The following is a 23,134-nucleotide window of genomic DNA, read 5'->3' as shown; positions in this document are numbered from 1 at the left end:
AGCCCTTGACAATCGCGGGGAATTTAGAACTTACCATTCCATACTGGTGCAACACCGACAAAGCCGAAAGCAACTCTACCTACAGGCGCTTCCGCATATACATCTCCAATCACCAAGAAGACAACCCCTCATTGTCCCTTCATCGATACCATTCTATCTTGTCAACGGCGCATATCCTCTCCAGCCTCGTCATTCGAGTAGAAAACCATACGATATCTATCAAGTTTCTTTGCCAGCCAAGGAATCCTGCAGCTCTGAGTGGTGACATTGGAAAGCCAAAACGCCCATTTCATCAACGCGTACTTGATTCGTCACGGAAATTTCTGCCCACACCCTGCTGTGGATGGAGGAGAGATCCGCAATTTTGATCCAATTAAATCATCACAGTTGATGCAGGGTGAGGGACATATGTACTTCGTAATTGGATTTGCATGAAGCAGCATCAGGGGGGGTGCGGGATGTCCAAATTTCTATTCAATGAGGGCGAATTGATATCATAGGAGCATCAAACCTGATAAGCCTTTTGACTGTCGAATCTGAATTCAGACGTCCAAGTCAATTCGGTTGTCAAATTTGGATATTCGTAGATAGTCATGAAAAAAATTCGATCTTCAAAGATGTAATGAAACATAGAGGGGTGCTATGAGGTGACGCTTATTAGGCATGTTTGTTCGATTTTGATATGCAATTTATTCCGTCCATCGCGTGAATGGTAAAATATGCACATAATTTCATGTGGGTATTGCCGACGCTGTGAAACAAAATTCTCTCCAGTGAAAAACCTTAACAGATTTTTTGTACATCCGCGCTGCTGCCATGCGGGTAGATCCCAAAGTCATGCCTCCTTAACCAAGTACCGAGCTCAACCTGGAATAGAATCTAAGCTACTTGATGCAACTGCATCAGGACCTTTTTGTTGCTTCAACTTCTCCTCAAACTTTGCAAACTCTGCAAGAGCTATCTCTTCCTCCTCATCCAATACTTGTACAACTCCTTTTACTTCTTCAATCTGCACTTATTGTTAGCCCATTGTTGCATAAATGATCATCTGAGCGTTGGATCCAAGAATGAAGGTTCTGGTACTTACATAATGCATAAGCATTCCCTCAATACCATTCTTCAAGGTAACAGTACTTGAGTCGCAAGTTCGGCATGCACCTCGGAGCTTCAACTTGACCATGCCGTCCTCGAACCCGCGATAGTCAATGTCTCCACCATCTTCCTGGATCGCGGGCCGGATGCGAGTTTCAAGCAATTCCTTAATCATTCCGACAACCTCCGGATCATCCTCATTGTATGCTAGACTGTCTTCCTCCTCTGGTTCGCCACTTGCTCCCGTCCTCTCCGTGAGATTGACAATTTGTGCACCAGAAGTTACTGCTTCCGTAATGAGACTGAAAACTTCTGGTTTAATGTGCGCCCAATTCGCATCCTCTACCTTGGTGACTGTAATGAAATTCGCGCCATAGAAAACGGACTTGACCCCGTCGATATTCATCAACGATGCGGCGAGCGGGGATGGATATGGTGGCGCAAGCGTGGATCTGGGGTTTAGGTATTCTATGAAAGGCGAATTGACGTCTTGTGGTATGATTGGATGATTAGGAAGGAACTTCAGTGCATCCGGATTTGGAGTGTCTTCTGTTTGGATAAAGATGCTACGAACGCCGCCGATCGCAGCAGGCTTTAACATGGTTGATGGTTGATGGAGTGGTTGAAGAGTTGGTCTCGTCCTTGAACTCGAAGCTGTCATGGCTGGTAATCTTGCACTTTGGTGTACATATCGCTGCGAGCTTCTAGGACAGGTGGTAAATGACGACTTCCCCGGTCGAGATTTGGATAGCAATGTCTTTGCATCCTGAATAATTCTTTTTGATGCCATCGTGTGTTCCACCTGAGATCTCAATAATAAGATGAATATGATCAGTGTATTGTGTTGTAATATCCAACCTGAATATTTGAAAGAAATTCAGGATATGACGACAATGTTAGGTGTATTGGTAATATGAAGTGAAGATTGAAATGTGTTTCTCATATTATTCTTAAGGTTCTTTGTAAGCGTTTATATGACGCAAAATAGTATTACCTCGAATTTGATTGGCCGTTCTTATCGTTATCAACAATTTCTATTTCCGATAAGCACCAAAACTTTTTTTGTCGGCCGTGCAAGGCTACGAGCTTGCAATAGCGATGCATTTCTCAAATTATTCTCATCCGAACTTACTTCTTCAATTCTCACATACTATCGAAATTTCTAGCTCCCTTTTTCACTTTCTGTCTGGAGAAGCATAATCTCATCCGTATGTGAGTATTAACACATTTCAGATGAATTGACGAGAACGGTTCATAGTCAATATTTCTTTCCTCTCGTCCGTCCCTTCGTCTGTCCAAAGAGCTTCAAGTACACGCAGGCCTCTATCGTTCTTCAACATTATGGATACGATGGAAATCTCTTTCGAAGGTGGTCACTCATCTAAACCCATCGATCTCAAGAATCAATTCAGCGTTAGTGTAGCAGAGGCACCAGTCGAAATTATCGATCTCACAAATCGTGTCCCTATGGAGAAGCCTTCCATCAATACAAAACTCTGCAACCTATGTAATGAGAATAATTACAAATACAATTGCAGATATTGCGATGTGCGATAGTAAGTGCCTTCTTCTACAAGCGAGTAAGAAGTTTGCGCTGATTCTCAGAAAGCTGCTCTGTAAAATGTTCAAATATACATAAAGCCGACACCAACGACCACGAAGTAGAGAAAGAGAAACTTGCCTCTGCGCCTCCTCCGACCAAAGCTCCATCACCAATATCCAAAGTGAATCCCGCAGCGCGAGCGGGAACTCTAGCTGCAGCCAACGCTAAAGGACCATTTGAGCCTATGGACAACTCGAAGGAGCTTGAAGAGCTATTCAAAAAATACCCAAATCTGCGTTTACATCTTGAAACAGTTGATGCTGCCACTCTCCGTCCGACAGGATTTAATTCACATAAATGGAACCAAGACCAGGGATGGGAAAATGGCAGGAAAGCTTTACAGAACGCAAGAGCTTATTATGGAAAAGATGGCGAGGGCATTCGGGAGTATTGTGAACTTGTTTTGCGGCTCCTAGGTGATAGAGATGAGCAGGACGAAGAGGCGGCAGCGGAGATTCTACGAAAGGAGGCCTTGGCCGAAAGCACCAGGGTTGTTCGCGCATTACTTGAATCTGAGAAGAGAAGATGATGAGATTATGAGATGCCAGTATTAGTTTACGCATTACAGAGGCCTCATATTGGAAAGGAAATAATGGTATGATGAACACGCCAAAAATATTTGCCTAGGCGAAAACGGTGAGCTCTCTGTTGATCGACTTCATATTTATGAGTCTAATATCGGCAATAAAGTATGGTCGATAATATTATCAAAGACTTCCTGGATCTATTTTGGGCAGACACAAGATAAGATGAAGTTGTCATTCTGTCCCAATAGGATATCATGCACAACAAGCTTAAGAAGACGAGACAAAGTTAAGAGTTAGAAGTCAGCACGCTCTGGAAAGAAGATCAATAGATACCCTTGAATACAAATAAAATTAATTCATTAACTACCATTACCAGGAGAACTACGTTTGAATCTCCCAAAAAAGCTCACTCTATTCGGTGATCTCACCGACGATTTTGTCTTTAACCCCTCCCCCGACTCGAGTCCCTTGCCCTTCTTAAGTTTCAACGATAGTAACGGCCCCACCATCTCCTTCATAGATCTTCTCGTCTCCTCACTCTCATCCCGTTGCGTCCAATCATGTCTATCATTCTTCTCCCTCTTCACTTCCTTCACCTCCTTCTCCTCCTTTTCTTCCCACGACAGATAATCTCCCATACTCATGGGTCGCATGACCGCGCGACTCTTATGCACCACAGGGACATCGGAATGGAACGTTCTCCGCGGACATCGATACACATCCCTCTCGGCATCCAATTCTGCCGCGCGCTCCAGCGCCGCCGTCCACTGATACTGATTGCGATTTCTCAATTTCGTCTTGTCGACCATGGCATGATCGTCAATTTGCGTTTTCTGTAACAGCGTGCTGGGTTTCTGATACACGTATCCGGAGCCGCAGCTTCCGAGACCGTCGCCGCCTTCGTCAATGGTCATGTAGCCGAGACTTTTCGGCGCGGGCTGGGAGAGTTTATGCACGTTGCGGAGTTTTTCGGCAGTGGCGGTATGTTCGAAAGAGAGGGCGGCGACTTGCGGGATGTGGTGGTAGGGATCTGTGGATGTGGATGTGGATGTGGATGTGGAGGAGCGGGCTGAGCGACGGTGGTCGGCGAGGGCTTTTTGTTGGGCGAGGTGGGCTTTGAGACGGCGGGAGAGGTCGTCGGGGTCGAGGGGTGCGCCTTTTTTGGAGCGGATCCGGGGAGCGGGAAGGGGATAATGGTGGGATTGGGGGCGTGGGGGGTAAGTCATTGTTCTGTAGGGTTTGGATTTCTGGGATGTTGTTAGATTTTGTGTAATGTGTACTTTGAGGTTGTACTCAAAAGATGGATATGACTTACCCAACACACTTCTTCATAAGTAGGAATGGGTTCTTCAGCGACTGATGTATCCATTTTGCATCCTGACTCTGTTTCCTATATAGACAATATCACTTCTTGTGCTTCTTCAAACTGAGACACTTCTCGATTCGAACGGTCGCAAGTGTCTGTGTCAGTGATACCTCTCACAAGACCACAACCGAAGGCTTCGAGCAGATCGGAACACAGCGCGTAGCCGGAAGAAGTATTCACGCTGGAAATTGCGGTGTACGAAAACTGTTGCCAAAGAGTCAGGCAGATAGTAGCATAAATTCTGCAGCGTGGTGAGACCCTGAAAGTGACGCGAGGGGAGTAGCGCGAGTCCAGATTGAGGATGAGGTGTGTGGGGAGAAGGTTTTGCGAAGATGAGGGTCGGGGAAGATGTAAGATTAGATTGTTTGTGAGCCGGAAATGAAGGCTTGTGTAAACAAGATGAAGGTGTGGAGGCTCGAGACTTTGAGCTTGAAACCTGGTGGCTCAATTGAGGATGGTTTGGATGGCAGGTTGTGAAATCTGAGGCGTTAAAATGATGCCAGGAGAGTCAGGAACTTTGCCTGGCGGGGTATTTCTAGACGATGGATCTAACACAAGTGTAACGCTACAGAATGTATGGTAGAACTGTAGAACAAGGAGGAAATAAAGCAAAGCAGAAGAATGAGAATGAGAATAAGGAGATCTATATATCTATACTTAGATAACACTACCCGCTTACACGTACATGATATTGACTACACCCACCAAGAATTCCAAGTCATTTCTTTGAAATCATGCGAAATATCGATGTCTGTTTTAAGTTGAAATCAATAAAGCAAGGGACCGTCCACGGACTTGTGATGATGATTGAAGAACCATCTATTGTTATTCACATGCTAGTTTTTCCTTATACTCGGTCAGAAACAGGTATAGAGCTAGGAAGATCTATCGACTTTCGAGTAAGAAGGGTGATGGAAGGTTGTGGCAGCATTCGATGGAACTTTTGCATTGGTTAAGGCTTTTGTCTAACGGGTACCGTAGAGTTAATGCTTAATGGCGCTATGGTCTCATAGCGCGACAATTTAACAGATAACAAGTAGTTTGAGCCCACTTGGGTCTAAGATGAGAAAAAACTTCCAAAGAATAGCCTTAACTTTCGTAATGCAGTATTCTCGTCTTTTGGACGATATCATACATAAAATTTGTACAGTATTGACGATCTGATACATCTAGCCCTCGCCATCGATATAGATAGTAGAGAAGAATATATGTTCACTGGATTTTGAACGACCGTTATCGACGGAATTATATACCAATTGATAGGCACAGTAGTATAATATTGCGGTGGTAGAAATACAGTTATCATGCGGGGAAACCTTGTTCGAGATCTGCAGTTTTCGGTCAGACCAAATCTTACCCAGCCGAGCCAGCCCAGCCCACTGCCCAGCAATCCAGTCTTCAGTCTGCCAGCGTCCACTTGCATATGAAAAGCGGTCACAGGTCAATTGCTTCCTCTCACTCTTATTAGTATGAACGAGAGTCACTTGATAGTACGTGAGATGCTGCAAACTTTTGCTCCCTCTTCCGCCGTAAGCACAGTAATTCACACACGCCCACCTTTGAGAACTCGAACTTCATCCCTTTCCGGATGGATACACACCAACCATTCTGGATTGAGAGAAGTTGTATCTGTGCGATGAGGTTATACTGAAGTCAAATGGGATCATGTGGTTCTGTGGCTAGTTGTGGCGGCAAAGCTATTGACACACACACGGGCAAACATGCTACATGGTACCTAAGTAGCTGATATAAATCTTTTGACCGGTGCGTGTTAAGGTTAAGGTTCGTAAAGTGACAAGATTGACATGTCAGGATGGAGATTTCCAGAGAAGGATTGTTTCGTGATTGTCGTCAAGTAACTTGAGATTTGGAAGAGCAGCTGAGCTGAGATGCATTGAAAACGGATGATACTGCTGCATAAATGTGTTAGTGTCCACGGGTAAATCCAATCGCATGATACTGTATTATCACCTCGAAGGTTGAGCTACCTACCTACTGGGTACACAGCAATGAGGGGAAAAAAGTGACATTAGCCCGTGTTCACGCCCCAACATTCCTGCCGAGATGGATCGAGCGACTACTGCATGTTGTCGTGATAATGTGACATGGATTTGTAGTGTGCATTAGTACTGTATGTGAAAAGTGGCGATAAGGGGTATCCTTTCAGCCTTGTGATGTGACATACTATAATGGTGAAATCAAGGGGGAAAGAAGGTCAGAGGTAGGTAGGGGAGGGAAGGGAAGGGAAGGGAGAATGTCGAGAACCAAAATGTATTGTCACCGGCTATGCATGAAGAGTAGGGAGTATGTCTATATGTCTGCAGTCTGCAGTCTGCATGTCTGTATGTATGGCAGAGCTATAGAAAAGATGATTACAGATCGGTGAAAGAATAACTTAAGGTTAGCAATAATAGATGGCCCAATATCTTCCTCCTATCTTTGTGTATGGGGAGTCACATTTTTTGGAATTTGGTGTTTGTGATGATATTGTTGTTTTTCATCGACGATGCTATGTGAATGAATTACTACCTAGATACCTACCTCACTGGGTGTTCAGATTCTCTTCAACACTTTAAATTAAACTGGGAATTCTCAATTCAATGTACTGCTCACTGCTTCTAGCTCTCAGGAAGCAAAATGGTGATGGAGCTGTGACGTTCTTGCGTGAATATAAATACTAGGTACCTATGTATGTTGGCTTCATCAGATCACCCTAGATCCTCACGTGTATCCATATGGCCAATCTGGTCAGAAGGGTTATTTATGATTGACGGGATTTACGTGATGAAGGTTGATCGAAGGGGGCGGGGGAAGAAAAGGATGGGAAAGAGATGGAAGAGAAAAGGAGGAAAGGAGGAAAGGAGAGGAAAGGAAACGTAAGGAACGAATAGACTGATGGATAAATAACATAAACAACCTCTATCAAAGGATACCTATCACCATTGTCGGGTGAAAGTCAAATCATCACTTTTTTTCCACGGAGCGCAAACAGACCAAGCCGAAAAATAAATGGATAATAATTCATACAGATAAAACCGCCACGCATACGAATTTATATGAAATCCAATCTTGACATGACAATTGATTCGCCATCCATCCCCATCAAGAAATGAGATTGATCCAGCCATCTCCAATCGCGCCCAGGAGTTCATCCCATGTATCTTATTGTTTTTTCAATTTACCGCGATTTTCTAAAGTTCTAGAGGATTCATTCATGTACCTGTTACCTGGGTATGGATGGAAAAATACCCTCACACCCCAGATTTTACCGCGTCTTATTAGCACACCTAGTAATCACTTCTTATTACTCCATTATTACTCCGTACAGAAGAGTATGAGCGGGAGAGAGAGGGAGAGAGAGAGACACACACAGACTCTAAGCCTGGGTACTGTGAGTACTTTGGAAGATTATCTAAGACTTGAGCAGAAGTAGTTCGAGTTTGATAGGTCTCCCTTCAAACTCAACACATTATTCATTGCCCTTGGAAAGACTTCACTCATAAAACAAATTCTGAAATAGTCAAACATCCAAACGTCCGAACATTCAAACATTCAAACATTCAAACATTCAAACATTCAAACATCCAACCATTCAAACATCCAACCATTCAAACATCCAACCATACCATCCAAACACCAAAATGATCATGTTCGGGCATTTCATACCATGAAATCAAATTAGAAAATCCTTGATCCTCCCTTGATCCCCACAGCATGTAACAAACCGCAAAATCAACATTGCTGCCACTTACCGACAAACCTTGACAGGGAAAAGGTCTCAAACCCTCTTAATCTTGTGCGACGGATTTACCCAAGGAAGGGGATTAAGGGTTTGATTATTATTAAATTACTGCACAGTTTCTTGGGTCCGGAAAGATACGATTCGATTCGATTCGATACAGATACAGATACAGATACACGGGGAACGACGGGTACTTACTGCACCACACCCAGCACACTAAGATTCATTTCTAATATCCACCATGGATCAAGTTGGTGCAGGTGGTTTCCCAGCGCGCACTACTTCAAAAAGATCCAAATCCTCAACTCCTTTGCGAACGGATTCACGACGATTTCCACGTAGCTCTCGAACTTTATCTGTTTCCCCTCCATCTGTCGGCGCTTCTGAAACTTTTGGTCTGCGTTCACGTCCTGGATTGGGCTCGCGAACGTCCTCGGCGCCATTTGTCCCTCTTAGTAGCGGTGGTAATAGTGGTAGTATAGATCCGCCGAGATTTTCGACTATGATAGAGGACGATACAGAGGACCTTCATGCGCGAAGTTATCGAGATTCTGTCGCATCCATCAAAGACGATCCTTTCTTCAGAAATTACCAATCACCACATTCGGTCTCTCTAGCAAGAGAATTGAGGTCTGTAACATACTCTGATCGATCGCACGATGACGACCTACTCAAAAATCTACCACCACGATCCAACAAAAGACCTTCGGTAGAAAACTCGGCCAGTCCAATACCAGTATGTAATACTCAATCTACATTGACTCCCTCCTCGTAACCTTTTTGAACCCATTGACTAACTGGTGGTTTTTTTTTTTTTTGCTATTCAGCCTCAATCTAGGAGCGGAATGTCAGACATAAATATCGCAGTGATTGGGAGTAATGGTGTGGGAAAGAGCACTTTGATACAGCGAGCATTGGGTTTACGATCATTACCAACTTCCGTCACATCGAGCCTTCGCATGACAGTTGATGAGGTGGGATACATAGTCAGTCTGTTTGAGCTGGACCTCGAATCGTTTGATATCGTACCTGATCGTCGCATGCAATGGCCAAAACAAATAAACGGGCACATTGTCCCACGAATGGATGGTGCTCTCTTACTATACGATGTTATGAATCGGGAGAGTATTGCAGAATTACCCCAGACTTTAAGTGAGTTCAACCCCCGCAGTGAAGCCGGCTTGAGAGAAAACTGATTGTTTCAAGATGCATTGGTGAATTCGGGTCTTCCTACTATCCTCGTCTCATGTAAATGCGACAACCCTGAACACACTCGTCAACTTAACGTCGATAGCCTCGAAACAGCATGTATGTCATGTGTAGAATCTGTCAAAACTGCAGCAAACGTTCCTGAAAGTGCAAGACTTTGTCTTTCTTCTATGCTTCGAGCCGTTATGGCAAATCGAAGCAATAATCATAATAGTAAGTCAATGGTAATTTTGTAGCAATCTATATGTGGTGTGACACCCTTAATTATACTTTGCTGTTAGAGTCATCTCGCATCGTTTGAACAATCCTAGTCAAATTGTTTACATTAAAAGTCCTCTGCCGTCCGGCATCAGTGTGCCGGGTCAAACGTTGATGTTCACTGTTCTTCTTCATGAGAATCCTTGCTCATCAAATATTCAGAAGATATTCCTTCAATACAACCTCAAGGTACTCGCCGTCGAGCAACCTCTTCTGCCAATATTGAGAAGTTATCTGAACCCATCGTTCCTCGACCTTTGAGTCAGCAATCTAAGCATAGTCGTGCTAGCTCAGAATTTTCTATTGGCCGAGCTCTTCCTTCCCCGCCATTGGCTGGTCGATCTAACGGCCGAACAAATTTGTCACACCAAATCATGCTTCCTGACCCACATGATGCTCCCCCTCTTTCTGCTCATCCAGCTTTCCGAAGTGAAAATCACATGGACAATTCCGACACTAGCCCCAGGTTACCCCTAGGACCAAAGGTACATTCAGCTCTCTCACCTAGCACAACTGGAATCAATGACACTAACATCTCATCCGACGTTGAGGAATTGGATTCAGACTCTCCATACCGATACTCCGATGACATACCACTTCTCCAGCGTAGTGACGATACTTTCTTCGACAAACCTGCTAAAGTGGCTGGCGTCACTTTTGATGATCTTGTCGATCGACTCCTTGGACAACACATGTCGAAAGCCGACGTCAACTTCTCGGAAATCTTTCTCTGTCTTTATAGAAAATTTGCAGCTCCGGGTGAACTCTTCGATGCAATATTAAACAGGTTAACTCGTTTAGGAGAGGACAAAAATATCCATTATTTAACACGAACAACAACTCAGCTTCGAATAATCACGGTGGTAGCTAAATGGGTATCGGGATATCCTGGTGATTTCGCAAGTCTTTCAACAAGCCGCAAGCTAGATGGGTTCATAAATCAATTGGCTTCGGATCCAGTCTTTGCTGCCGCCGCGCAGGAAATGCGGACCCAACTACAATCTCGTGTAGTAGAGGATGACGATACAGGCTGGGCTAGGACAGACGCCGATGTTGATAATGAACAAGCTAACGAATCAGCCCCCGTTTCTCCTACGACCACAAGGGCCGATTCTAAAGGAGGGTATGAAACGGATGTGACTACTTTAGCACCAGAAGACGACCTCAGTGACATGGAACTAAAAGGATCTAGAGGGGAATCTCTATTCTCGGCTCGAACGTCTCAACCGGACTTCAGTGCGCCTGCGTTTCTTGCGGTCGAAGACTACGAGAAGGAGGCTGCAAAATTGACACCTAAAGGCATCCTACCATTATCTAAAGACAGATTTCACATGTTCATGGAAATATCAAATGCCGACCTTGCTGATGAAATGACCAGGATTGACTGGGTTATGTTTTCTTCCATACGTCTTCGGGATTTGGTTCGACATGTTAGCCTCTCACTCAATCAGAAGGAAAAATGTAAAAGTCTTGCCAATGTGAATCGCATGATAAATCATTTCAACCATATTGCAAAATGGGTTGCTAATATGATCCTGATGCGAGACAAAGCCAAACACAGAGCGCAGATATTAGAGAAATTCATGAACATAGCCTTGAGGCTGCGCCAGCTGAATAATTATAATGGTCTTGCAGCTGTTCTTGCAGGAATCAATGGAACCGCTATACATCGCCTTACTCAGACTCGGAACCTGGTTCCTGCAGATGTTCAAAAGCGCTTTGCTCGTCTAGTCTTGTTGATGGGTACACAGAAGAGTCATTTCGCATATCGTTTGGCTTGGGAGAACTCTCCATTGCCTCGTATTCCTTTTATTCCATTAACTCGGCGTGATCTTGTCTCAGCTGAGGAAGGAAGTCGAACTTTCGTCGGGGCAAATGGAGAGAGGATCAACTGGAAGAAATTTGAGGTTTTGTCCGAGGTTATCTTACCCATTATGAAGAGTCAAACTGAACCATATCCAAAACTTATCTACAATGATAAGGTGAGGGAACTCATTCTGGATTGTCTCATTCCTACAGATGATGAGGTTCGTATTGGATTCCTTTCCATCTACATTTACAACGGCCAATAAGAACATGGAAACTAACTTTCAACTAGGATATTTACCAACGAAGTCTTCAAGTAGAGTCAGCATCAGGAGCCGCAGAACCCGTGAAAAAGAAGTTTCCATGGTTCTCGAAGGATAAATAAAGAGTACATTATTGTTGAACATACATATGGGATAAGGATAAGGATAAGTGATTTGAGCACCTGCCACATAGGTATTATTGTATTGCGATTTTGGTTCTAGTTCTGCTGGCTGAAAAAGCAAAGAAAGCATTGAGCGTTCGGCGTTCTGTATTTTGGGTTATCTGTTATTGTTATTTCCAAGGACATACCCCTTCCTTCTTGAATGAAAGTCGAGCAATGAATATGATGTTTTGTTAGGTCTCTAGTAGATGAGTCGAGTTTATATATGTGTGAATGTATTAAAAGTTTGCTGAGATGCGTGAAGATTTTTCGGAGGGTATAGATGTGCACCTTGTTCTTGTAGGGAAGAACGCAATGCTTGGGAGCTGCAGATGGGATATCACGCAAGCGCGTGGATCGAGACTGAGAGCCTCATTTATCTATATATCAGTTTTGGGGCAGATCTGTTTTTGGTAAAAATGGTGGGGTTGAGAACCTAATGGCACACACAGAAAGATATAATATGCTATGCAGACATGTTGGAACTCTGCCAATGATCTTTTGTGATCACAAGGTGGTCGCTGAACACTCACCTGGATTAGCGACCACACAACCTCATTTGAATATCTTTCAAGAGCGAGGGAAAGGAATCGAATCCTTCGAGGTTCGTTTATTGGATTGTGGGTTTAACGCATCTCGTAAAAATACGGATGTTGTGTTTCGCAGGACGGGCTGACGCGACGTGCATGTCGCACGATTCGTTATGATGATTGTACGCAGAAGACATAAGGTCTCGTCATCCTTGACAACATTCTTGCTCATCAAATCGTATCCAGATTCCCATGTATCGCAATTCGAAAATCGAGAATCGAGAAATTTCATCGCGAAGTATCGATATTGTTTGCCCTTTTGGTTTCGGCGAGAGATGTGGGCGAGATCGGATGCTCACGCGCGGGAGTTGGAGTTGGTGGTGGGTGAGGTTGTTGATGGGGTCTCTTATGTGTTTCGATTCTTTATGTCTACAGATATGATATCGATGGATGGGTTGAATTGGGATTTTCGAAAATGATGAATGGGGATTTTATTTTGTGTTGCTGATTTGGTATTATTTTCAGAGGCGAGAGAGCTTTGGAAGGTTATTGAATGGATGGATTGTTTAGATGATATTGGAATACCGATTCATGCTTTTATTCATGTCCTTTTCGCACGATAATCAAGTGTTGGTTCTTCGTTTGCGAAAATCGAGATGCGGTGGTTTGATTTTGGGTTCTGATCGTATATACCAATTCTCCAGGAGAATCTACGATTCCCTTTACAGAAAGTCTACAACCCGACGACTTCTCTCCCAGGTAGGGGAACCATGATATTCTATAAAACTCGCGAGAGAACTCCCTAGTTTCGCGATTCTCATATGAAATACTGTGAAATCGATCTTGAAATGTCTCAGAAGCGCTGTATCGCCACTCTCGGAATATGCTAAGTGATGAGTTTGTAGCGGGATTGATAGGATCGATGGGATTGATAGGAGTTTGTTTGTGTTGAATTCTGTAAACATGGAACTTGAAAGCGGGATTGAGATTGAGATTGAGGTTTCGGGAATTCATTCAGGAACTGAATGATTTACTTGGACTTTTTGATATGGAGATGGAGATGGAGACGGAGATGAAAATCGAGAGAGAGAGATATAGGGAGTGAGGAGGAGGGGAGTCCGTCCCGTATCTGTGATATCTTGCAGATACACTTACCCGCACGATTCGATTCGATTCGATTCGATTTTAGAACTATCTAGGTAGGTAGGTTTTTGGTACCGTGATGTTCATCTTGGGACACTGCGACTCTCTTGAACATTTTCACATAAATTTTTCAAGGTCTCGTGAGCTTGACGTATGTAGGAGTAGGAGGAGGAGTAGGAGGAGTAGGAGCCATATCTCTAGATGATTTTATATTGGGATTCATTCATTTTGAATGGTAACACTTGTATGCACTGTAAATATCTGATACCATCCATGTTAGAGTCAGAACACTCACTCCTCCATTCTACATGCGACATGATATGACATGACATACATATATAGTCTAGCGTAACATTTCAGATCGTTCTACGCATGACGTATCATCGTATCATCGTATCATCAATGATAGCATAACACAACATCATAATAACCAACCAACCCACTTCCCCATATAAAGCTTCAGCTTAGAATGATATACCTACCTACCTACCTACCTACACACATAGTACACGCAGTTAATTTTATCAGAGAGTCGGATACTACTTAGGATCTTGTAATATGTTATGCTATGGTCCAGCTATGTACATCTGGATCTGGATCTGGATCTGAACCCACGATCAAAGTATGTGGTTAGGTACCTATTCAGAGATAAAATATTACTTGGAAATAGATATTCTATCTATGAACTCTACAGAGAAGAGAAGAGAAAATTTAGCATAGCAGAGCTGAGATGAGCCGAGTACCGTATGTAGCGCAGTAATCTGTTGATTGTCAACATCATACATACATACATATATACATACATACAAAAAAAAGGACCTCTTTGGATCGATGTCATCTTTGGATTGCTGCCGTTCCACGAGTGGCTCATTTTCAAGGCGATCTAAATCGAGTAATATCCAGGTCAAGCGGGATTATATAGAATGGGAGTCACTAGATGAGATGGAGACGATTCAGTTCCTACTCGGATATAGAATATAGATCAATTTGCTCGGGTAGATATGATGATATTCTTGGTATGAGTTAAGGGCTACATGTGTAATTGAGGAATGGGTGAATGAACGGATGAACGAACGGATGAACGAACAGTGCGGTATGCCGTAGTATTTTGGCGGCTGGCTGGCATTTGGGAGAAGTGGATAGGGTGTTCTCTCTCTCCCTCTCTCCCTAGCTATTTTTTGTTAGTATAGTTCGTTGTATAGTTTAGAGGGAGTAGATGGGCAGTGGAATAGACGAGTCAAGTAACAAAACGTAACGAACGCAGAGATTGTGTGCTAAAATTTGGGGGTATTGAAATATGAGTATCATTATTGCGTTATATTCTCATGCAATTCTTTCTTTCCCATGCATCTACTATCCAATCCAACCCCCTCGCCCCTCCTTATAATGCACACGCTCTTCGCACCTCCAACCCCCCCGTCATCGAAAATAAACCACCATTTCCCCCGCCAGCCTCACTCCCACCGCACTAACCAACTCTGCAATAATCCCCTTTAGACTATCCACATCCCCTACACTATCGCTCTCCCAACTCACCAGCTCATTCGTCTCGTGCACGCTTTGGCCGATGCGGATTTTAACATGATCGAGTGGGGATTTTGTTAGAATGTCTGATTTAGAAAGGAGACCCGGCATCGATGTTTCAAAGATGGGTTTACTATCTGCCCTGTAGAGAGCCGATGAATCTTCATCCGGTGTGTTGTTTGAGTCCGAGTTTTGTGTTGAAGATTCTGAGGATTCAGAAGCTGTTTGAGTCTCACTGACATATTTCCTCTCGTCAAATTTCTCCCTCAGATGTTCATCAAAGAGTATCCAATTGTAAGTTTCCGGATCTAAAATATATTGAGGACTATAATCCCCTTTATATCTCATTTTCACACAAGTGTGAATGTAAAACCCTGCATACCAATATTGATATCCCTCTTCTTTTGCTAGTGCAATTTCTCGCATTGCGCCTAATTTTCCAAAGCCGTGAGAATGTACCGATTCATGATACATGAAGTAGACTGCGCTGACGCATTTAGGGAGGAGATCCAGGACTCCTACGGCGATCAACTTTCCATCGAGGCGGTAACATTGGTGGTAAGAACCTAGATGTTTGGTTTTGCCGTCAATGATTGTGGTGCTTCGTGGTAAAGGGGAAGAACAGAGAAAATTTTGGAATCCTCCTTTACTTATCCTATCAGGAGGTTCATGATGAACAATTCGTTGATAATCTTTAAAAATACCGTATTTTTCCTCTGTAAACTCATCTGTTTCCAATGTAACAGTAAAAGCATGTGCTGGTTCTGGTGGTGTCTTGAGCTTTTGCGTTTCTCCTTCGTGAATTCTTTCCTCGAGATCAAAGTCCGTGTTACGTTTCTTAGCTTGCTCGCGTGATTTGGGATGTATTCTTGCTGCTTCTTTCGTATATACATCTCCGAGGACATATTTGTTGAAACGATTCACGACTTGCCGTTGATCTTTTGTCGCGCGAAATTGGTGAGAATCTAGACGGATGGTATATTGTGGACAACATGATTTTCGAAGATCGGGCTTATAGAGAAGAGTACCTGAACGTCTCCATCCTCGATCGAGAAGTCCTTGGTAGAATTCTGGTTGGAGTGTTTTGGTTCTGGCGTAGTACGAATAACCTAAAAGTAAAAACAAATAAATGAGTGAGCTCTGCACGTTGCGAAAGCTTGAAGGAAGCCTTTCAGCAACTCATTTAGATATTCAACAATATTGACTATGTGAAAGGAAGTAATTTCCTCATCAAAAGAAGCACGTGCGATAGAGACATATGGCCAGATATTGCCAAGAATACATATGTATACATAGGTAATGAGAATATGTAGCCTACTGCCTGAATCATTGTGACAATACCCACAACTATTGTTACTGTAGCCTAGAAATCGCATGAATCAAGTCAGCAAATTGACAACAATTTTATCATATTGATTTCTTCTGAAAGATACTGAAATCTGCAGTGTCATCTGCGCTTCGTGCTACAATACGAATCCGGTGATGATAATTCAGGATTTCAATGTGAGACCGGGGAAGAGGAATTGTATGATTCCTTTGCAGTGATCGTGATGATCGCGGAATCGTAACACTTGTACGACGATAAGTTTTGAATTTCTGGTTCAGCCGTGTTTCTGGGAACTGAATGAACAAGATGAACAAGATGAACAAGATGAACAAGATGAAGTGGGGTTGTTGTTAAACCACATGAAAGGAGGTTGTGATTGTGACCAATAACTACCAAGATATCTCATCAAAATCCCCGTGATATTTTTGGAATGTATACAATGTAGTACTACTACGCAGCATGCAGTGAGTGAGACAAATGCCAAAGAAGAAGATGGCATTGGAAGGAAATCTGTCAAGGAAGAAAAGATGATGATGAGAATCCAAAATGAATTAACATCGAGCCATTTGCCCACGGGGTCAATTTATTGGCCAACGATGGATACCAGAATGCAAAATGGGGGTTCTTTCTAATTTTCTGGTTCTCCAATAACGAACGTTAGAACTTACCAAGGGGCGAAAGAAGCGAGACTGGGGTTTGCATGACGTGGAAACAGCCCAAGGTGACAAGGCCGATATTGGCTGTGAGATGATGATGATGATGATAATAATAATGATGTTGCTGTTGTTGTTCTTGTTGTATGGATACGGACGGGGAGATAATTCGCCGGATTGAAGTGGGAGTGAGAGTAGATGAGAGTGGGAGGGAGTGACAGTGGGAGACAGAGTGAGGGTACCTAGTAGGTAGTAGAATCAGGAGGAGGGTAAACAGTAAAGAGTGGGAGTTAATAGTTGGGTTTGTGTTGTCCACCCCGCGCTCAAGAAAAGATCATGAGAGCTTGAGACTAGAATGGATTCTGATTTGGTAAGTTAACTATTCCAATAAGTTCCTATCCATATCAATGATCAAAGCATGAAAAGATGGATTTTTGGAGTTGGCGGGGGAATTCCATACATTGTTTGATACTCAGATCTTGTATGTAGGACCTCGAGCATGTGGTTCTGCACTCTGTTCTGCACTCTGTTCTGCACTCTCCGTTGAACGAACCAATGATGAGTGAGGACTGGTGAATTTGATGTGCTAACTTTGTTTTGCACGGAAAAACAGGTCCGATGCCGATGGCGATGCTGATGCTGGTGCTGGTGCTGGTGCTGGTGCTGGTGCTGGTGCTGGTGCCGGTGCCGGTATGTATGTATTTAATGTACTGTACAGTATTGGTTGCGGCTTTTGCGGCTCGATCGGGCTAGGTGTTGCTTATTCCATGGGTTTGTAGGTAACCTTGGAATTTGATGTGATTTGATGTAAGTGATTGGTTGATTGAATTATTGCAGATGAAGATGAGTGAGTACGTTGTATGATATTCTCTCAGTGCTTTCTTTACTGTCCGTACCTACTCGAAACCATCATCGTATGCGCATGGACAAACAGGGTAGAATTTACCCACCTAGGTATCGGTATCTATAAGAATACCTAGGTAGTATCTGGCGTAAAATTAACAAGGTGCGTATTTCCTAGCGATAATCTCTTTTACCCCTAATGGTTGTTGCAGTGATTCTTTTGATGGGTATTTATATTGAAACGCCACTCATCATTTACAGCTTCTACTCTGTAGTCTAGATCGTGCTACCCATTCACACCTACTCGAAATATATCAAGGATGATTCATCATTGTAAAGTTCACATATTATATTCATAGTCATACTTCTTGCTGTAATTCTTGCTTTTATTCTGAACAACGATCAACCAATTACCTAGGTAGGTAGAGATGAACAATTCTCCTTTTAGGTGTTGATCTATTTTAGCCATAGTTATACATATACATATATAGGTGTATATATACACATACACACACACACACACACATATATACATATAATAATAAAAATCTACAAATATGACTCCGTTACCGACATTAGGAAAAAAGGCACGAGACACGGAACTATCTAGGTATCTTGTATCTTGTAATATCATACCTATCCTAAAGATATATCCCAAGCAAGCTAGAGGCTAGTCCTTCTTTTCTCCCTCTCTCCCTCCCTCTCTCTCTGACGGTTTGACGGTTTGACCTCTCCTTCTCCGTTTACTCCGAACCTTTTCTTTCATAGAAAGTTGGAAATATTTTAAAATTAATTAGGTTAGTGAGAAAAAAACGAGTGGATGTTTTATTGTTGTAGCAAAGCCTTGCCGTAACTCGAACTGTACTTACTCTACTTTCCTGGGCTTTGCTTTGATTTGAGTAGTAGTAGTAGTAGTAGTAGTAGTAGTAGTAGTAGTAGTAGTAGTAGTAACCCCTTCACATCACCTCACCTCACCTCACTTGACTTCATCACCTCACCTGCACTTTCAAGATCAGTCAGTCAGTACTTTCCAATTGGAATTCAGTCAGTCATTATTTAAAATTCTTCAAAGAAGACTGACTCTATTCTACATACATACACACACATACACACACACATCCTGTACACATACATACACACGGTACACACTCATAAACTTATAACCCCTTTCTCTTTCTCCTTCTCTTTCTCCTTCTCCTCCCTCTTCATCCTCGTCCTCTTCTTCTTCTTCTTCTTCTTCTTCAAAATTCAGATTGCCTGATACATTTTCAACACATAATGACAATCAATTAATTTTCCAATTCATTAAACATTGTCCTTAAATTCTTACAATATCCAAACCAATTTCCGATTTGATATTGAAATCTCCCTCCCAGCCTACTACAAGATAACATGCACGATTGCGCTTCTTGATACTTTTTTAAGAAAAAAAAAAGTTACAGTAGCCTACTCAACTCGCTCCTGCAGCCGAACTTTATCTCAACGAACTTTTAATTCTTTGATTTACAACAACGAATTGTGCTTCCTGCACTGTGCATCAGCACCCTACAGGTGAAGCATCACCTTCACCATGGCATCAGGCCTTCCTATGGAATCTCGTATTGGGAGAAATAACCAACGTACGTTTTGCAATTCCTCTATGACATTTGGCGCATTCATACCTTTTACCTCTTACCTTTGACATTCTTCCTACTTCCAAATCCGGAATGTTCATAGGCTTACATCCTCCTTTGGGAATACAGGTTATGGCCCAGAAGGAGAAAGACTCGTTGCGGGTGTGGTCCCTTTGAACGCAGCAAAAACTCACGTCCTCCTTATACAATCTACACGTCGGAACGCATGGGTTTTACCTAAAGGTGGATGGGAGACTGATGAAGAATGCATTCAAGCAGCACAACGTGAAGCATGGGAGGAGGCAGGAATAGTTTGTACCGTCGATTATGATTTGGGTCAAATCACCGAAACCAGAACTGCCAAACAAATCTCGAAAAATGCACCCAAAGCACTTTACCAATTCTTCCAAGTCACCGTTACAAGCGAAGAGACAGAATGGCCAGAGAGGCACAAGAGGAATCGAAAGTGGGCGACATATTCAGAGGCAAAACATGATCTTCAAGAGCGTCCAGAATTATTACAGGCTCTTGAACGTTGTACCATTCAACGGTAGCCTTGGGGGCCCGGTGTTTATTCTCCAACAATTCGCTGTAGTAGGACGGCCGAAGAGACAACGATACACAGTACACAGTACACGACGATACACGACGATATGCCTTTCCATCCGATCGAGTTGGGATTGAGCAATAATAAGTTTTTGAGATCGGCCGTACTGTATACCCACCAGCTGCAGTGTTAATTCAACGAGTTATGGATACCGGGTTCCGTTGAAAAAAAAAAAATAAGTAAAAAAGATATTTTGAGGATTTTATTTTTGGGTTGGTTGGTTGGTTTTCTTCAAGAAAATTGCTGCTTTACTCTTCTTTTTTCGTCTGCACTAGATGGCAAAATAAAGTCGGATCTAATGCAGTGTGTTCTCATCACTCACATGTCGTTCTATGGTCTTTTTCTTTCTTTCTATTGAACATCATATATTTACCTACTTTGAGGTTTTTCGACACCTTCATTGTTACATATCTCCCCAAAAGCGCCATGACATATCACATTTTGAGATCTTCACTGAAGTACTTGAGTACTAACTTGTACTATTCTTGCTATATCTAATGAAGTGGACAGTGTTTGTACTAACAGTCCATGGAAAATTCTATTAACATTGGAGGAAAAAAGGAGAAAGGAGGAAGGATTGATTCGATATCGAATAATATATATAGAGAAATAAAGAGCAATATCATTCATTACCAACCTTGACTTAACACTTGAGGAGTAATAGCATCTTGAATACGGAATCTCAAGGAGCGAGTACTTACTTCATTATCATCAAAAAATTAGGGAGAGATCATCAGTATAAAGATCCAAGACGGGACACAAAGATATACAATGGTCAGGATTTTCTGGTATCTTCAAAAGCAACGTCCTTCATAGCATTTCTTCTCTGCCCTCTCCAAAATGACTCTGATAGGGAAGGAGCATAGACGGGAAGGTAGGTATCAGTATCATATTTCATTCAAGTAGGCTTGGGGGCTTTCACTTTGTAAAATCAAATAGGAATAATAGAGAGACACCACAACATTCAAAACAAGCCCATTGTTCAATACATCCTGATATCATAACATAAAAACCAAATCCATTTTTCCAAGACGCCTTTTCTTTACCCCAACTTTAACAGTGCGCATCTATCAACCGATTGGTCACTCTCTATCACCACAACCATTGAATCTTCTACTACTACTCCATCCAACCAAACTATTCATCTCGTCCACGAACCTCGACTTTTGGAGATTTTTATCGTCAACTCGCGGAATGGATTGGTTGAAACTCTCACTATCACGATAATCGATTTTTTTACCTTTAAGATACCGACTATATGGATCACCAACCGACATATCAAGGCCCAGAAGGAGGGGCTGAGATGCCAGCTCTAGGAGCTGGTATAATACCTCCTCCGCCGAATCAGCAACTCCCAGCGCAAATGTTTACGACTGCTGCGCAATTGCTTGACTTGACTGATAGTAAGGTTCCCCGATCTGCGAAGCTATGCTGAAAATACTGGTTGTGTTTATGGCTACTTGCATGGAGTCTATTAGTGGTAGATCTATGGCTTGAGAACATGCACACACAGCTCTTTGATGATGAACACATACATGTACTAATCATGATATTTCTACTCTACAGAAAAGCTTATGATCTCCCTCCGTGATGGCAGAAAACTTATTGGAATACTCCGAAGTTGGGACCAGTTCGGTATACACTCATTTCCTATTTTCTAGCCCCATCACATCATATCACATCACATCACTCACTAAATATTTCACTACAGCAAACATCGTCCTCCAATCTACCGTCGAGCGGATATTCATTGCGCCTCCCCCTCCCTCCTCACCTCAAGGTGCAACGCAGCCTGGACTCTACGCCGATATACCCCGCGGACTGTTTCTCGTGCGCGGCGAGAATGTGTTGTTGCTGGGCGAAATTGATCTGGATAAAGATGATGAGGCGCCGCCAGGATATGAGAAAGCTGACGCGGAGGTGGTGCATAAATTGGATAAGGAGAGGAGGGCGATGGAGGCGAAGAGGGATAAAAATCGTTTGAGGAAGTTGGCGGAGTTGGGATTTGAGGGGGAGAATTCGGGAGAGGCTATCTTTGGATGAGGTGGGTGAGGAGGAGAGAAGGTAGGAAATGGGTGGATTGGAGAGGGGGGGGGGGGGGGGTGTGAGGGAGGTGATGGGGGATTGAGTTCGAGATGGAATGGGACAGTAGATCAGAGATGTGGTTACAAAAAACTCAAGGCCGAATATTGTGAAAGGCTAGCTGGCGATTTCTATCAGTCAGTTGTGGTAGATCTATGACAGATTAAACCACAGGAAACATAATTTTTCCTTCTTCTCTCCTAATTGTTTGGACCCTTTTTACGGTTTACTTTTGTGAGTATAGCGTTTTTGGAGAAACTAACGAAAGACCTTACACATGAATCACGACGCGTTAGAGAGCAAGGATCTCTTCATCCTAAAAAATGAACTTAAAATTTTTGGCTTTGGACTTTTGGGAGATCTTAAATGCAAATGTCGAATGGAGGATGGGGAGAAGAAGAGTGGATGATCGAGGATAGAGAATATCACTAAATCGAAGTCGAAATCGAAATAGGAATAGCTGTATCGGGTGAAATCTTCCGTTTAATGCATAGAGAGTAGAAACTCAATATCCAAAATCGAAGGAAATGGTTAAAGGATGGAGAGATAGGTAGATTGGCAGGTAGATGTGAATGAATGGGCGTGTGTGGGTGGATCTATGTATGTCCGAAATTCATGATTATGCTCATTCTATACTTTAAAGATTGAATTTGTGTAATTAAAATCGTGATATGTATTAGAGAGTAGAGAATCTAGATTGGTTGGTGATTAGTAGGTATGTAAGCTGTGGTATACTTGAGTATACGAGAATTAGTTAGCTACATAGGCTTCTTGCATACAGTAAT

At 42.8% G+C, this 23,134-nt stretch overlaps 7 protein-coding genes across 7 annotated transcripts; 4 read left to right on the top strand and 3 right to left on the bottom strand.

The window, feature by feature from the left end:
- Positions 1-862: 862 nt before the first annotated feature.
- Positions 863-1,882, bottom strand: EAE97_004542 (uncharacterized protein; the record flags this gene model as incomplete). The annotated part of the gene is made up of 2 exons (XM_038875054.1): positions 863-1,009; positions 1,088-1,882. The coding sequence occupies 2 exons, from the start codon at positions 1,880-1,882 to the stop codon at positions 863-865; spliced, it is 942 nt and encodes a 313-aa protein (XP_038734498.1).
- Positions 1,883-2,433: 551 nt separating this feature from the next.
- Positions 2,434-3,224, top strand: EAE97_004541 (uncharacterized protein; the record flags this gene model as incomplete). Its single annotated transcript, XM_038875053.1, has 2 exons — positions 2,434-2,648; positions 2,702-3,224. The coding sequence occupies 2 exons, from the start codon at positions 2,434-2,436 to the stop codon at positions 3,222-3,224; spliced, it is 738 nt and encodes a 245-aa protein (XP_038734497.1).
- A 357-nt stretch (positions 3,225-3,581) lies between these two features.
- EAE97_004540 (uncharacterized protein) lies at positions 3,582-4,591 on the bottom strand (the record flags this gene model as incomplete). Its single annotated transcript, XM_038875052.1, has 2 exons — positions 3,582-4,469; positions 4,538-4,591. The coding sequence occupies 2 exons, from the start codon at positions 4,589-4,591 to the stop codon at positions 3,582-3,584; spliced, it is 942 nt and encodes a 313-aa protein (XP_038734496.1).
- Positions 4,592-8,571: 3,980 nt separating this feature from the next.
- Positions 8,572-11,988, top strand: EAE97_004539 (uncharacterized protein; the record flags this gene model as incomplete). The annotated part of the gene is made up of 6 exons (XM_038875051.1): positions 8,572-9,066; positions 9,158-9,482; positions 9,537-9,752; positions 9,960-10,282; positions 10,349-11,824; positions 11,896-11,988. 6 exons carry the CDS (start codon positions 8,572-8,574, stop codon positions 11,986-11,988), a joined length of 2,928 nt encoding a protein of 975 aa, XP_038734495.1.
- Positions 11,989-15,119: 3,131 nt separating this feature from the next.
- Positions 15,120-17,253, bottom strand: EAE97_004538 (uncharacterized protein; the record flags this gene model as incomplete). The annotated part of the gene is made up of 3 exons (XM_038875050.1): positions 15,120-16,333; positions 16,543-16,587; positions 17,220-17,253. The coding sequence occupies 3 exons, from the start codon at positions 17,251-17,253 to the stop codon at positions 15,120-15,122; spliced, it is 1,293 nt and encodes a 430-aa protein (XP_038734494.1).
- Positions 17,254-19,020: 1,767 nt separating this feature from the next.
- EAE97_004537 (uncharacterized protein) lies at positions 19,021-20,906 on the top strand. Its single transcript, XM_038875049.1, has 2 exons — positions 19,021-19,666; positions 19,790-20,906. Exons 1-2 carry the CDS (start codon positions 19,618-19,620, stop codon positions 20,212-20,214), a joined length of 474 nt encoding a protein of 157 aa, XP_038734493.1. The 5' UTR covers positions 19,021-19,617; the 3' UTR covers positions 20,215-20,906.
- Positions 20,907-21,525: 619 nt separating this feature from the next.
- Positions 21,526-22,310, top strand: EAE97_004536 (uncharacterized protein; the record flags this gene model as incomplete). The annotated part of the gene is made up of 3 exons (XM_038875048.1): positions 21,526-21,670; positions 21,834-21,902; positions 21,979-22,310. 3 exons carry the CDS (start codon positions 21,526-21,528, stop codon positions 22,308-22,310), a joined length of 546 nt encoding a protein of 181 aa, XP_038734492.1.
- Positions 22,311-23,134: the final 824 nt, after the last annotated feature.

The sequence above is a fragment of the Botrytis byssoidea genome (assembly GCF_014898295.1).
Source record: "Botrytis byssoidea strain MUCL 94 chromosome Unknown BBYS_007, whole genome shotgun sequence".
Classification (NCBI taxonomy): domain Eukaryota; kingdom Fungi; phylum Ascomycota; class Leotiomycetes; order Helotiales; family Sclerotiniaceae; genus Botrytis; species Botrytis byssoidea.
The sequence above is the reverse complement of the archived record's forward strand: the minus strand, read 5'-3'. Positions and strand labels throughout refer to the sequence as shown.